The sequence below is a fragment of the Dendrobates tinctorius genome, unplaced genomic scaffold, assembly GCF_039654945.1.
Source record: "Dendrobates tinctorius isolate UK_male_01 unplaced genomic scaffold, ASM3965494v1 ptg000192l, whole genome shotgun sequence".
NCBI lineage: Eukaryota > Metazoa > Chordata > Amphibia > Anura > Dendrobatidae > Dendrobates > Dendrobates tinctorius.
This window is the reverse complement of record NW_027361859.1, coordinates 12139548-12155315: the sequence shown is the minus strand read 5'-3', so window position 1 is coordinate 12155315 and position 15768 is coordinate 12139548. Positions and strand designations below refer to the sequence as shown.

The following is a 15768-nucleotide window of genomic DNA, read 5'->3' as shown; positions in this document are numbered from 1 at the left end:
TTTTCTCACAAATAAACGCAAGTTATTTGAATGAAATTTTACCACTAACATGAAGGACAATATGTCACGAGAAAACAGTGTCAGAATCACCGGGATCCATGGAAGCGTTCCAGAGTTATTACCTCATAAAGGGACAGTGGTCAGAATTGTAAAAATTGGCCCGGTCATGAACGTGCAAACCACCCTTGGGGGTGAAGGGGTTAATGGCTTCCTCTAATCATCCCAAACATGTCATTCAGAATATTCCTGTGGGGGAGCTTATTAGACTGAAAAGGAATACTACATCTAGTGACAAATTGGAGGAAGGAATTGAAATGACCTGTAATAATTTAAAAAAAGGGGGTTTCCTAATTGGTCCTTGAACAGAGCCAAGAAAATGGTACCAGGCATGGATAGGGTTAAGCTGTTGGAATCTACTGAGAAAAAAAGACAGTTTGACTCTAAAAAATCTAGGGTGGTTTTCAGTACCAATTATAGTCCTCAGTTTAATTCTATTGTTAAAATCATCAGAAAATATCTCCCCTTGTTATCTCAGAACGATGTTTTGAAAAATATTGTGGAAAATAATGATATTGCCTTTGTAGCAAGACGAGCCCCGACTTTAGCTACATTATTATCACCCAGCATGTTCAAAGATCCGGATAAAATTTCCCCTAGCAATTGGTTAAAAACAACAGGATTTTTTAAATGCGGTGCCAACATTTGTAAGTGCTGCGGTTTTGCTAATAAATCTAAAACATTTACATCTATCTCCAATAGAAAACAGTTTAATGTTTGTTCTTTTATAAACTGTAATACGGAGAATGTAGTGTATCTAATTAATTGCAATATATGCCGTATGCAATATGTAGGTTGTACGATGAACCCCCTTAAAACTAGAATCCGCAAACACCTATCAGACGCCAGTAATCTGCCTATGGTTAGTGCATCAGTAGTATCCCGACATTTCTCAAAAAAACATAATGAGGATTTACGTGGTTTCTCCTTTATGGGCATAGAGCATGTAAAAAAACCATTGGGGGGGGGAGATTTTCACAAAAAAAGTGCTTGCAAGAGAAAGTAGGTGGATATTTGAGTTGGGGACACGTATGCCGCAGGGCTTCAATAACCGCCTGGATATCATTATGCACTATGGATATATTTGTACTATACAACACTGGTTAGTACTATTGTTATATGATCTTGTACCATTTAAATCTTATGGTCAGGTTATTGGACACTCCTAATGTATTTTTCTCCAATATGTTGAATTCTTTCCTTATAATCTTTATGCATGTTGTATACTGATCAATATGTGGATAGGTTATATGTTTGATCTGCTTTTATAACACATGTTTTTTAGTGTCTCACATATGTTTATAATTACCCTGATGGGAGTGGGATGTATATAAGGTTCCATGTTTGGAAAGCAGATCAGATTCTGGACCATGAAGAAGGCGGGTTTTACCGCTGAAACGCGTAGTCCTATCTGCACTACTTTCCTGCGTTATTGCTGTTTTGAACTGCTTGGACCATTGTATTTTAATGGATTTATGAATAAAAAGAAAGAAAATTTTTTTTTAACAGCATCCTGGATTGCTCACATTATTGCTGGACTTTGCTCTGTCGTTGTTCACATTTGTATGGATGGACTCCTACATCCAGATCCGGGCACAACGGAGTTAACCAGGTCAGCTGAGGTCCCAGGTGGTTCACAGGAGTGAGCTGGTCTACATTGTTGGAGATATATATATATATATATATATATATACATATATACAGTAAATGCCTCTATGACGTGTGTGTGTGTATGTATATATATATGCATTCTATGTGTATATATCTATTCTTTCATTTGTGTTTGAAAACCTGTCATAGGGCTCCATTATATGTCCATTTTGCAAGCCTGCGAGAAAATCTCAGCATATGGATGTCATACGGATTACATACGGATGCTTACATGGGAAAAATATGCAGCCACACCCTGACAACGGAGGACATGCGGATCATTATTTAGGGACCATTTATGCGTATTACGGCCGTACAATACGGTCCGGATTTTTATACGTTGTGTGTGATGCCGGCCTTATGCACAATCTCTCCTGAAATGAGGAGCACTAATACTTTCCCTACTCTTCTGGTCAGAACTCATAGTAGCTCCAATTATCCACCATAAATGGGTGCTTTTCCGTTTGAGTGTTGGTGATCTCCCCTCATACATAAGTTGTTCTTGTGGATGTATCATAGGTTTTTTTTCTATGTATTTTTTTACCTGTTCATCTGTTTGATAGTTTGATTGTGGTGAGATCGCCTACCCGTTAATCGCGATCCACCCGCGGTCATTAACCCATTAAATGCCGCTGTCACACGCTTACAGCTGCATTTAACATGCGCTTCCGGCAATCGCACCAGAAATCTGCCCATTGATAACCCCAGTCACGTGATCGCGGGTCACCGATGGGTTGGCATGACAACCAGAGGTCTCCTGGAGACCTCTATGGTTATTACTGCTGGCTTGCTGTCAGCGCCGCCCCATGGTTGGCGCTCATAGCAAGTGAGTACATACAGGTGATCTGATCATCACCTGTGTGTAGCTTAGCTGATCAGATTATAGAAGCTTCTAGTCTCTCATGGAGACTATTGAAGCATGCCAAAAGTTAAAAAAAAAATGTTTTTAAAAATATATATAACAAAAGTTCAAATCACCCCCCTTTTGCCCTATTCAAAATAAAACAATAAAAAAGATAAAACTTACACATATTTGGTATCGCCGCATTCGGAATCGCCCGATCTATCAATAAAAAACAAAGGATTAACCTGATCATTAAATGACGTAGCGAGAAAAAAAGTAAAAACGCCAGAATTACGTTTTTTTGGTCACGACAACATTGCATTAAAATGCATTAACTGGTGATCAAAAGATTGTATCTGCATCAAAATGGTATAATTAAAAACGTCAGCTCAGCACGCAAAAAATAAGCCCTCACCCAACCCGAGATCAGGAAAAATGGAAATGCTATGGGTATCGGAAAATGGCGCAATTTATTTTTTTAACCCCTCTCTGACATCTGACGTACTATCCCGTCCATGGTACCCGGGCCCGTATGACCGGGGACGGAATAGTACATCAGCGCGATCAGTGGCGCTCACGGGGGGAGCGCCGCTGATCGCGGCCGGGTGTCAGCTGATTATGTGCCAGGGGCAGTCACGGACCGCATCCGGCACATTAACCCCTGGCACACTGCGATCAAACATGATCACAGTGTACCGGGGGGCATAGGGGAGAATCACGCAGGGAAGGGGCTCCCTGCGTGCTTCCCTGAGACCCTCGGAGCAGCGCGATGTGCTCGCGCTGCACCGAGGGTCTCCTCCCTGCAGGCCTCCAGATCCAAGTGAGTCTTCAGCAATATGGCGCCGGACAGCGCGGTATGGGCATGCGCGTACTCCGGCGCCACACTCCTCCCCCCCCCCCCCCGGCCTCCGGCAGAACAGGACAGCGCTGGACACAGGGAAGAAAGGTAAGTATAATTTTTTTTGTATGTGTGCAGTTTAATAGGGGTCAGGGGGACCATGCATACCAGGAAAGAGGGGGTGAGGGTACCATGCATACCAGGAAAAGGGGGGGTGAGGGGACCATGCATACCAGGAAAGAAGGGTGAGGGGACCATGCATACCATGAAAGGGGAGTGAGGGGGACCATGCATACCACAAAAGGGGGGTGAGAGGACCATGCATACCAGGATTGGAGGGTGAGAGGACTATGCATTCCAGGATTGGGGACTGAGGGGACCATGCATTCCAGAATTGGGGGGTGAGGGGACCATGTATACCAGGACTAGGGGCGAGGGAGACCATGCATACCAGGATTGGGGGGTGAGAGGACCATGCATACCAGGATTAGGGTGTGAGGGGTAGCATGCTTACCAGGATTGGGGGGTGAGGGGAGCATTCATACCAGAATTGGGGAGTGAGAGGACCATGCATACCAGGATTGGGGGTGAGGGGACAATGCATACCAGGATTGGAGGGTGAGAGGACCATGCATACCAGGATTGGAGGGTGAGGCGAGCATGCATACCAGGATTGGGGAGTGAGAAACCATGCACACCAGGATTGGTGGGGTGAGAGGACCATGCATACCAGGATTGGGGGGTGAGGGGACAGTGCTTACCAGGATTGGGGGGTGAGGGGACCATGCATGCAAGGATTGAGGAGTGAGAAACCATGCACACCAGGATTGGGAGGTGAGGGGACCATACATACCAGGATAGGGATGAGGGCTTACCATGCATACCAGGATTAGAGGGTGAGGGGACCATGCATACCAGGATGAGGAAGGGGGTGCCATGCATATCAGGATTGGGGGGGTGAGGGTACCATACATAACAGAATAGGGATCAGGGGTACCATGCATACCAGGATAGGGATGAGGGGTGTCATGCATACCAGGACAGGAGGGGGGCAGCACATACCAGGATGGGAGACCATATACCAATAAAAATGCTCACCACCCGGGCATAAAACGGGTTCATAGCTAGTTCAATATAATGAGTCAGTCACTTTGTCCTCCGTCTGGCCTCCGTTCTGGTGGTGATAGCACAGACTACCCAGTTACGGAATATGGGTGGAATATATTTTGGCATGGGGGGCCCCATTTGAAAGTTCGCATCGGGGCCCATAACTTTGTAGTTACACCACTGGCCATACAGTGTCATCAGCAAAAAAACAAAAAAGTTATAGCTCGCAGAATAAAGCGATGCAAAAATAATTATTTTTTATATAAAATTGTTTTTATTGTATAAAAGCGCCAAAACATAAAAAAATTATATAAATGAGGTATCATAATTGTACTGACCCGAAGAATAAAACCACTTTATCAATTTTACCGGACGAGGAACGGTGTAAACGCCCCCCCTCCACAAAATAAATTAATGAAATGCTGTTTTTTTGTTCATTCTGCGTCCCAAAAATCAGATAAAAAAATGTCACGGGCCCGAAAATGGTACCAATAAAAACGTCAACTTGTCCCACAAAAAATAAGACCTCACATGACTCGGTGGGTCAAAATATATAAAAAATTATATCTCTCAAAATGTGGTGATGAAGAAACTATTTTTACATTGAAAAGTGTCTTTTAGTGTGTGACAGCTGCCAAACATAAAAACTCACCATAAATAGTAAATCAAACCCCCCGTTATCACCCCCTTAGTTAGGGAAAAATAATAAAATTAGGAAAAAAGGATTTATTTCCATTTTCCCATTAGGGCTAGGGTTAGGTCTAGGGCTACGGTTAGGGCTGAGATTAGGGTTAAGGGTGTGTTGGGGTTAGGGTTGGAGTTAGAATTGGGGGGTTTCCACTGTTTAGGCACATCAGGGGCTCTCCAAATGCAACATGGCGTCTGATCTCAATTTCAGCCAATTCTGCGTTGAAAAAGTCAAACGGTGCTCCTTCCCTTCCAAGCGCTGCCATGCGCCCAAACAGTGGTTTACCCCCATATATGATGTATCAGCCTACTCAGGACAAATTGCACAACAACTTTTGGGGTCCAATTTCTCCTGATATCCTTGGGAAAATAAAAAATTGGAGGCAAAATTATCATTTTTGTGGAAAAAAATATGATTTTTTTATTTTTATAGCTCTACGTTATAAACTTCTGTGAAGCACTAGGGGTTTAAAGTGCTCACCACACATCTAGATAAGTTTCTTGGGGGTCTAGTTTCCTAAATGGGGTCACTTGTGGGGGGTTTCCACTGTTTAGGCACATCAGGCGCTCTCCAAAGGCAACACGACACCCGCAGACCATTCCATCAAAGTCTGCATTCCAAAACGTCACTACTTCCCTTCCGAGCCCCAACGTGTGCCCATACAGTAGTTTTCTCCCACATATGGGATATCAGCGTACTCAGGACAAATTGGACAACAACTTTTAGGGTCCAATTTCTCCTGTTACCCTTGGGAAAATGAAAAAAAATTGGGGACTAAAAGATCATGTTTGTGGAAAAAATATGATTTTTTATTTTCACGCCCGGGCGTTATAAACTTCTGTGAAGCACTTGGGGGTTTAAAGTGCTCACTATACATCTAGATAAGTTCCACGGGGAGTCTAGTTTCCAAAATAGTGTCATTTGTGGGGGGTTTCCACTGTTTAGGCACATCAGGAGTTCTCCAAACGCAACATGGCGTCCGATCTCTTCCAGCCAACAAATTAAAATGGCGCTGCTTCCCTTCCGAGTTCTGCCATGTGCCCAAATAGTGGTTTACCCTCACATATGGGGTATCAGCGTACTCAGGACAAATTGCACAATAACTTTTGGGGTCCTGTTACCCTTGGGAAACTAAAAATTGGGGGTGAAAAGATCATTTTTATGGAAAAAATATGATTTTTTTATTTTACGGCTGTACGTTATAAACTTATGTGAAGCCCATGGAGGTTCAACGTTCTTACCATACATCTAGATAAGTTCTTTGGGGGGTCTAGTTTCCAAAATGGGGTCACTTGTGGGGGGTTTCCACTGTTTAGGCACATCAGGGACTCTCCAAATGTGACATGGTGTCCTATCTGAATTCCAGCCAATTTTGGGTTGAAAAAGTCAAACGGCGCTCCTTCCCTTTTGAGCTCTGCCATGCACAGAAACAGCGGTTCCCCCCACATATCAGGTATCAGCGTACTCAGGACAAATTGCACAATAAGTTTTGCAGTCCAATTTCTCCTGTTACCCTTGGTAAAACAAAAAAAATTGGACCTGAAGTAATTTTTTGGGGAAAAAAAGTTAAATGTTCATTTTTTTTTAAACATTCAAAAAATTCCTGTGAAGCACTTGAAGGGTTAATAAACGTCTTCAGTAAAAATGGTGTTGTAAAAATGAGAAATCGCTGGTCAACTTTTAATCCTTATAACTTCCTAAAAAAAAAAAATGTTGCAAAATTGTGCTGATGTAAATACAAGATATATTGAAATCAATGTTCTCGTTCAAAAGTACACCTCGTCCCGCAAAAAACAAGCCCTCACATCGCCATATTGAGCAAAAAATAAAAAAGTTAAGGCTCTGGGAAGAAGGGGAGCAAAAAATGATAATGCAAAATCAAAAATACCCCTGGTCATTAAGGGGTTAATAAAAGGTCTACATGGCGTCTTGCAAATGCTTGAGATCTAAATTTATCACACATCAGCTCTGCACTATTAGAAATAGTTATATTTAATAGTATCTCTTGTTGAAATTAATATTATAGAAAACATTTGCCTTTATGATAGTTTATATTGCCAAGAGCCTAATTATCCTAAAAATTGGTTGTAATATTACAATATTGTATTTATATTATAATAATATGGCTCTATTATATTATTATTATAATATAAATACAATATTGTAATATTACAACCAATTTTTATGGGCTGTAGTTGATGCTGCCTCCTAGGGGTATATGTTTGTAAAAAATTACAGTAGCTATTTTAAACATTTTTATTGTTTAATAAATGATATTGTTTGTCAACATTTATGGTTCTCTTCTTTTTGGTGTCAGTTTAAATTACTACCTCCATTGGTTTTTGTGCATTTGTATGGAAGTGCCATTTGCAGCATTTGTGGACATATAGTGGATTAATGTAGTATGAGATGGCAAGAAGAATAGTCAGGTAGTCTGGCTACAACCGGGAGGGCCGAGAAAATACAAAATCAGAAGACGCAAGAGTAGTCAGTAAACAGGCCGGGGTCCCAACAGGAAACAAATACACAAGCTGAGAACTGAGTACAGAGGACTGAACCAGAGGAGAAGACACCTGTATCTGGCAGCTTCCGGCAATATGCTTCGAGCTTTAGTAGGGTGTGGTGTTTTCCATTTGGCTGAAGTAGGTAGCAGATTACTTTAGCTGGACAGCACACACACCCATAATGCCAGACTGGATGGTACCACTGACAGAATGGATGGTATCACAGGTCGCAGGTATCTTAATCTTAGTGGCTGGACAGAGTCTGCGCCCCACAGAGATTCTGGTTCTGATGTCTCCTCCATTACTAGCGCCGCCTACAGAATAAATAAGCAAACGTCATAGGAGCAGATCCCAAAGAATATGGGACACAGCATTTTTAGAAGTCCTAATATGACAAAATGTCATAAAACCAGAGCTTTAGAAATCCTCATAAAGTGTGCCATGAGGTTTTCTATTAGACTGTGTACTGTAATTTTTTTGGTGAATAATTCAAATTTTTTACATAACTTGCCATTTTTAATGACAGTTTAAGTAGAAATGTTCAAAAATATTAAGTTTGAGGATATTTAATTGAAAAATAATAATTGGTTTTATTCTTAGCAGATTACTGTACCAGGATATCAGAGGAACAGCTGACATCTTCAATTTTTAAATCAGATGATCTTGAGATCACACAGGCTACAATTGAAGTGAATGCCATTACTCTAGATATACTATCATCCCTTCACAGCAAAGATCTGTCATCTGACCCTTTGAAACAGGTCCTGTCTTCTGATTCATTACCGACTACTAAGGAAAAAAGTCACAAAATAAGCATTAAAAAAAGAACTGCTCCTGAATCAAAGATGCTGTTATCACATTCAGAATATGGAAATAGCTTTCCCCTTGAAAAGTCTTTTCTTAAACATCAAACAATTCTCACAGCAGAGAACAGATTTTCTTGTTCCAAGTGTGGGAAATGTTTTTACCAGAAATCAGATTTTGTTATACACCAGATAACTCACACAGGGGAGAAGCCTTTTTCCTGTTCAGAATGTAGGAAATGGTTTAACCATAAATCAGATTTGCTTAAGCACCAGAGAATTCATACAGGTGAGAAGCCTTTTTCATGTACAGAATGTGGGAAATGTTTTAACCAGAAATCAGATTTGGTTAGGCACCAGAGAACTCACACAGGGGAGAAGCCTTTTTTATGTTCAGAATGTGGAAAATGTTTTAACAAGAAATCACATCTTGTTATACACCAAAGAACTCACACAGGGGAGAAGCCTTTTTCTTGTTCCGAATGTGGGAAAAGTTTTAACAATAGTTCAGGATTGGTTAAGCACCAGCGAACCCACACAGGGGAGAAGCCTTTTTCCTGTTTAGAATGTGGGAAATGTTTTACCCAGAAAGTGTATCTTGATCACCACGAGAGAACCCACACAGGGGAGAAGCCTTTTTCATGTTCAGAATGTGGGAAATGTTTTAACCAGAAATCAGATTTTATTATACACCAGAGAACTCACACAGGGGAGAAGCCTTTTTCATGTTCAGAATGTGGGAAATGTTTTAGCAAGAAAACACATTTTGTTATACACCTAAGAACTCACACAGGGGAGAAGCCTTTTTCCTGTTCAGAATGTGGGAAATGTTGTAATTGGAAATCAGATTTGGTTAAGCACCAGAGAATTCACACAGGGGAGAAGCCTTTTTCATGTTCAGAATGTGGGAAATGTTTTACACGGAAAGCACATCTTGATTACCACCAGAGAACTCACACAGGGGAGTAGCCTTTTTCTTGTTCTTAATGTGGGAAATGTTTTAAACAGAAATGGTATTTTCTTAAAGGGGTTGTCATCTTATTTGGCCTTGTTAAAATAAAAAATTATATTCATCTAATCATATTCACCTTCCATGTCAGTGCTGTTCCAGTGATATCATCACTCGCGTTCCTGTGGCTCATATGAGGTTGTTACATCACACGAGCCCTGTGCCCAGTCAGCCACAGCTTCACTGTCCCCACCCTCAGACGTATTGAACATCAACAGAAAGCCAGGGCTGCGACTTGTCTTTTACTTCCTCTTATTGTTCGATTTGTCTGAAGGTGAGAACAGTGAAGCCAGTGCTAATTGGACGCAGGGCTCACACTACAGAACAACCTGAGCCCCCAAAACAAAAGTGCTGACAACGCTGGAACCATGCCAGCATGGGAGGTTTATAGAAGTGGTTTTATTTTAACAGGACCAAACATGAGGAATGAGAAGTCAAAATCCCACACAGAGGAGAAGACATTATCATACCTAGAGTGTGAAATATGAATTACTGGAAACTAGTATTTTGTTGACCATCAAAAATAACTCAGAAAAACTATATACTTTATTGACAAATTGTACAAAAACAAATAAAGGACAGATGTATAATTGAATGAGAAAGAGAAATTACTTTAGAACTTAATATATATTTCTTGGACTATGACACCCTTTTTATTAGATCATTTTTATTAAGAAAATTGCAAAAAAGTTTTTAAAAAGAGACATCAGTAGAACAAAGATATTTTAAATGTTACATGGTATCATTATACTGCATGTTATTGTTTTACATAAAATACAATAAAGTTGTCATCTTCTTCCAATGATTCGATTTTTTTTCATTCAAACGAATACACCCCCCTCATAACACTCCAGAGAAATCTGTACTCATATTATTTTTTTGTGATGTGTATACATTAGAATATCTGCCATTCAGTTATCGGCATGAGGGACATGCAGCAGTGATGAGCATTCTGAACCCATCACCCATCTTACCTGCTCAGCCACTCCATCTTTATGGGAAGAGTCCTGAGGAGAGAATTTGCATATTCCCAGTGCCTTCTAGGATAAGTGAAGAGTCTCCGCGAGCTCAACGATCACTGGATTTTGGCCGTTGCAGATGAAAAGAGGAAATCGGTAAACCAGGGGAATAGTCCTGAGGAGAGAATTTTCATATTCCCAGTGCCTTCTGGGATAAGTGAAGAGTCTCCGCGAGCTCAACGACCACTGGATTTTGGCCGTTGCAGCTGAAAAGAGGAAATCGGTAAACCAGGGGAAGAGTCCTGAGGAGAGAATTTGCATATTCCCAGTGCCTTCCCAGAGTCAGCATGGGTTTGTAACTAATAAGTCATGTGAGACTAACTTAATTTCCTTCTATGACAGAATCAATGATTGGATGGATCAGGGAAATGCTGTAGATATAGTATATCTTGACTTCAGCAAAGCATTTGACAAAGTATCTCATACAATCCTTACTGAAAAAATGGCTAAGTATGGAAAGGACAAGGCAACTGTTAGGTGGATTCATAACTGACTTAGTGATCGGACCCAAAGAGTGGTCGTAAATGGCTGCACATCCAGTTGGACGAATGTCTCAAGTGGGGTACCACAGGGCTCTGTCCTGGGCCCTGTATTGTTCAACGATTTAGATGAAGAAATTGAGGGTAAACTGATTAAATTTGCTGATGACACAAAGCTAGTGATAGCTAATACTAGAGAAGAGAGAGGATTCAAAAAGATATATATAAACTGCAGCAGTGGGCAGCAACTAACAGAATGGTGTTTAACGGAAAATGCAAAGTACTACATCTGGGCAATAAAAATGAAAAAAGCATATACAGAATGGGAGGAATAGGGCTAAGCAACAGCACATGTGAAAAAGACTTTGGTATACTAATAGATCACAGACTGAATATGAGTCAACAGTGTGATGCAGCAGCAAAAAAGGCAAATGCAATTCTAGGATGTATTAACAGAAGCATACAGTCTAGATCACGTGAAGTCATTATTGCCCTCTACTCCTCTTTGGTCAGACCTCATCTGTAATACTGTGTCCAGTTTTGGGTGCCACATTTTAAAAAAAGACATCAACAAACTGGAGCAAGTTCAGAAAAGAGCGACCAGAATGGTGACCGGTCTGCAAACCCTGTCTTATGAGGAAAGGTTGCAGGATTTGAGAATGTTTAGCTTGCAGAAGAGAAGACTGATAGGAGACTTAATCGCTGTCTACACATATCTCAAGGGCTGTCACATTGTAGAAGGATCATCTTTATTCTCATTTGCACAAGAAAAGACTAGAAGCAATGGGATGAAACTGAATGGGAGGAGACACAGATTAGATATTAGAAAAAACATTTTGACAGAGTGATCAATGAGTGGAACAGGCTGCCACGAGAGGTGGTGAGTTCTTCAATAGAAGTCTTCAAACAGAGGCTGGACAGACATCTGTCTGGGATGATTTAGCGAATCCTGTTTTGAGCAGGGGGTTGGACCAGATGGCCCAGGAGGTCCCTTCCAACTCTACGATTCTATGTTCCCACTGGCATTTCGGCCATCTCAAGTCACTGCTTTGCACCGCACTGACGTCAGCTCACAGCATATAGCAGTGATGTTCAATGGACGCTGGCATATCACAGGCTGCTAGCTTATGTGCGCGGCATTTGATAGGTCGGGGGTCATTAAATGTCAAGGCTATGCATCGGGAGCTGACATCAGCGCAGAGCATAGCAATGGCGTCTAATGGCCCAAACGCCGGCAGCCATCTTAATACCCTAGTTTGTGACACGTGGATGCGATTTCTGATAGGCCCGCGGTCAGAAATAGAGTGGGCCCAAGGTTACTGGTGGGCCATCTCTATATCCAGCATGGGGGCCCTGAAATGCTCGTGCCCTGACTGGGTGGCCCAAGCGAGGATTGTAGCCCCACTGTGCCACAAACCAGACTACTCTGGAGGCCTGTGACTAAGCAGCTACCTTGGTGTTCACTGGAGCCTCTAGTGGTGAGGTGAGGCTTGTGCAGCAGGTAGCTGCCAGGCACCACTCTGTAGCAGCTGATCTGACTGGGGGACAGGACACTGATGACAGGTGCGGGCAAGTACAGATGGGCACGACTGGAACTCTGGCAGGCATGGCTGGCACTCTGGCAGGCTGGCGGGCATGGATCAGACTAAAGGAGACGGAACGGTAACGGGTAGGGCAGGAACACAGGCAGGTATGAATCGTATAACAGAACAGGTAGGAACCAGTTCAGACTGGAAAGACAGGAATTGGTAGGAACCAGTTCAGACTAGAAGGAATAAGACCCGCAGTATGTGGAGCAAAGAGCAGAGCAGATCCGCAAGGTGCAGAGTGAAGAGCAGAGCAGAACCACAAGGTGTGGAGCGAAGAAAATAGCAGAACTGCAAGGTGCAGAGCGAAGAGCAGAGCAGAACCGCAAGGTGCAAAGCGAAGACCAGAGCAGAACCGCAAGGTGCGGAGCGAAGAGCAGAACAGAACTGCAAGGTGCACAGCAGATCCGCAGGGTGCGGAGCGAAAAGCAGAGCAGAACCACAAGGTGCGGAGTGAAGAGCAAAGCAGAACCGCAAGGTGCGGAGCGAAGAGAGCAGAACTGCAAGGTGCGGAGCGAAGAGCAGGGCAGAAGGTCATTTACAGATGAGTAGGGAAGGAAACAGGCAAGGATACGAACAGGTATAAAGAACGGCCTAGGTACAGAAAAGGACAGGCACGGGAACAAGCACAAGACACGGGTTTCAGGCCTGAGTATGCAGCCCTCAGGGAGGCAGAACACAAGACACAACAAGCACAGAAACAGGTCTGGGTATGCTGCCCCCAGAGAGGCAGAAAACAGGACAGGACCTGGCAACTCTGCAGCAAAGTACAGACTGACAGAGTTGGTTGCTCAGGCATCTCCCTATGGGTGGAGATGCCTTAAGTACCCAATGCCTCTTGGCAATAGGCTGGGGCCAAATTAGGGGTGTGTACACTGTCTCTATAAAACTCAGGAAGTGCCAGCGCCGCCCCCCCTAAGCATACAGTCAGGAAGTATGCAGCACGCAAGTAGGCAGAGGACAGAACTCACAGCATGGCCCGGAGTCGTGAGTAAGATGGGAGATAGGAAGCCATGCAGTGATGCCGGCAGGGATGTTACAGGCCCGAGGATCTGGCGCCCATCGGGGGGATTATCCGCTGTCCTGACAGGCCACTCCCACCCTATACCAATGTGTCACCTTCTCCCATATAACTTCATCCTGCCCCCATTTGTTTCCCCTCACATTGCGGCCTGTAGTACAAAAAAAGTTCCTCAGCTGGCCGTGGTCCAGCGTCATCCTTTGCCTTCCTCCTCACCCCGCCCTGAACCAGCGTCGTCCTCCTTCCTCCTCACCCGGCTGCGATCCAGCGTCATCCTCCCTCCTCACCCAGCCACAGTCCAGCATCATCCTCCTTCATCACCCGGCCGTGGTCCAGCGTCGCCCTCCGCCTTCCTCCTCACCTGGCCGTGATCCAGTGTTGTCCTTCGCCTTCTTCACCTGGCCGCAATCCAGCATCGTCCTCCGCCTTCCTTCTCACCTGGCCGCGATCCAGCGTCATCTTCCTCCTTCCTCCTCACCCGGCAGCGGTCCAACATTGTTCTCTTCCTTTGGCTGGAGTCACACTTGTATGTGATTCGCATCCCATCACCTGGAACAACCACCCACTCTCCATGAACAGGAGCATGTTAGCTGCAAATATTTAGCAGTTGCAAGTTCTTGTCAAGAGAGCGGGCGGTCGTCATGGGCAGCGCGGGATGTGGCAGCGCATGAATAACATTATATGCCAGCGACCCACGCACTCATGTCAGCTGCCAGCCCCCCGATTGGCTGACGGCTATGAACTATTTCAGGGTTAGCAGGAAACAATGCATTTCAGCTGAATGCACGTACGCACGTTCAGATGAATATAGAACCTGCAGAATCTTGTCCCTGGGGCCCCATGAGCAGAGGCAAAAAAGGGGAGCCATTCCAGGCTCACAGAGCCCCATACACCACACTGCCTGCAGGCACAGGGTCTGCCCTGAGACTGCCACTCTCTGCCCTGAGACTGCAGTGACTGCCCTGAGACTGCAGTGACTCACTACCCTGAGACTGCCCTGACATACTGCCGCTGACTGCCCTGAGAGACTGACATGACACTGTCAGGGCCTGGAATCAACCTCCACTGCTGTCCTGTCCTGCAGGACATGGCTGCTGCTGGGTCAAATAATTACCTCAGGTTGCAGAACAGTTTTTGCTGTGGAGATGAGCTGGTGTCACATGTGAGGATTCTTCCTGGGTAGCAGAGGCAGGCAAAGGGGGCGTGGCCATAACACAGAGGGGGCTTGGCCTGCAGAAGAGGCTACTGAAGGCATCTTGAGCATGTATGGCCAGCATCAATATGGGGCGTGGCCAGTAATGTGGGGGCATGGCCTCCACTGAGTGAGGACATGTATGCAGAGTGTAGCACTTCTGTCCCGGTCCGCTCCCTGGCTCTCACCTGTTGCCTCGGGGCCGCCACTTCAGCACGGTGCCTGATGGGGTCGCCAGTTTCCAAGGGCTACCTTCCCGTGTCCTGCGGTGCCTGCTCCTGCTTCCTGAATACTATGCGCGTCCTGCAGGTCTCCAGGCATACCACTGAGGGCACGCACGCACTCCCGGTCTATTAAAGAGACAGCGCGCCATTTTCACAAATAGGTTTCAGCCAATGGCTGATTGTCTTGTACTATTTCAGGCACCTCTGCCCTTAGTGTGGCGCCTGAGCACTAAGTGTTTCCTGTTGCTAGTTCTCAGGTTCCTGTACCTGCGTGTTAATGCTCTGCTGCATCTTGCTAATACTGGATGGTCTCCTCAGTGTGTCCTACGTGTCTTCCTATGCCTTCCGGGACTACGCCAGAACCTCCTGCATCTCTATGTGCCAGCAACTGCCCGCTACTTTCTTCTGCCTCTCATCTCCTGTCTGGTTCTCCGCTACTTGCAGTACCTGCCTGCCCACCAGTCTGGTCGAGTCAGCTTCCACGTATCCGGGGTCTAAATGGAGGTAGCACCTTCCATCTCCTGCACTTTCCATTATGGCCCTGTCTGAGGAGTCTTACTATGGAAGTCTGGGACTCGCTTAGTCTCGCCCCCTTGGAGCCCCCGTGGGCAGTGGTCCCATGGTTCCACAAAAATTTCAATAAACAAATGTGCACTTAACCATTTGTGCCTCCATTTCCATTCATTACAGATTGCTCAGGCCATGGAACCTGCTGGCTCTCAACCACCCCGGTCGAGTTATGTCAGG

The 15768-nt window shown here is 44.5% G+C and overlaps 1 protein-coding gene across 3 annotated transcripts in view; it reads left to right on the top strand.

Moving 5' to 3' along the window:
* Window positions 1-10305, top strand: part of LOC141055846 (uncharacterized) — a 45631-nt gene extending 35326 nt beyond the window's left edge. For 2 of the 3 annotated variants that reach the window (XM_073552560.1, XM_073552561.1), the window contains one exon: window positions 8289-10305. In XM_073552560.1, coding sequence (XP_073408661.1) covers window positions 8289-9460 — 1172 coding nt within the window. In that variant the 3' untranslated portion in view covers window positions 9461-10305. The remainder of the gene's footprint in view (window positions 1-8288) is intronic. The other variant, XM_073552562.1, reaches the window with a different exon arrangement.
* The last annotated feature ends 5463 nt before the right edge of the window (window positions 10306-15768 follow it).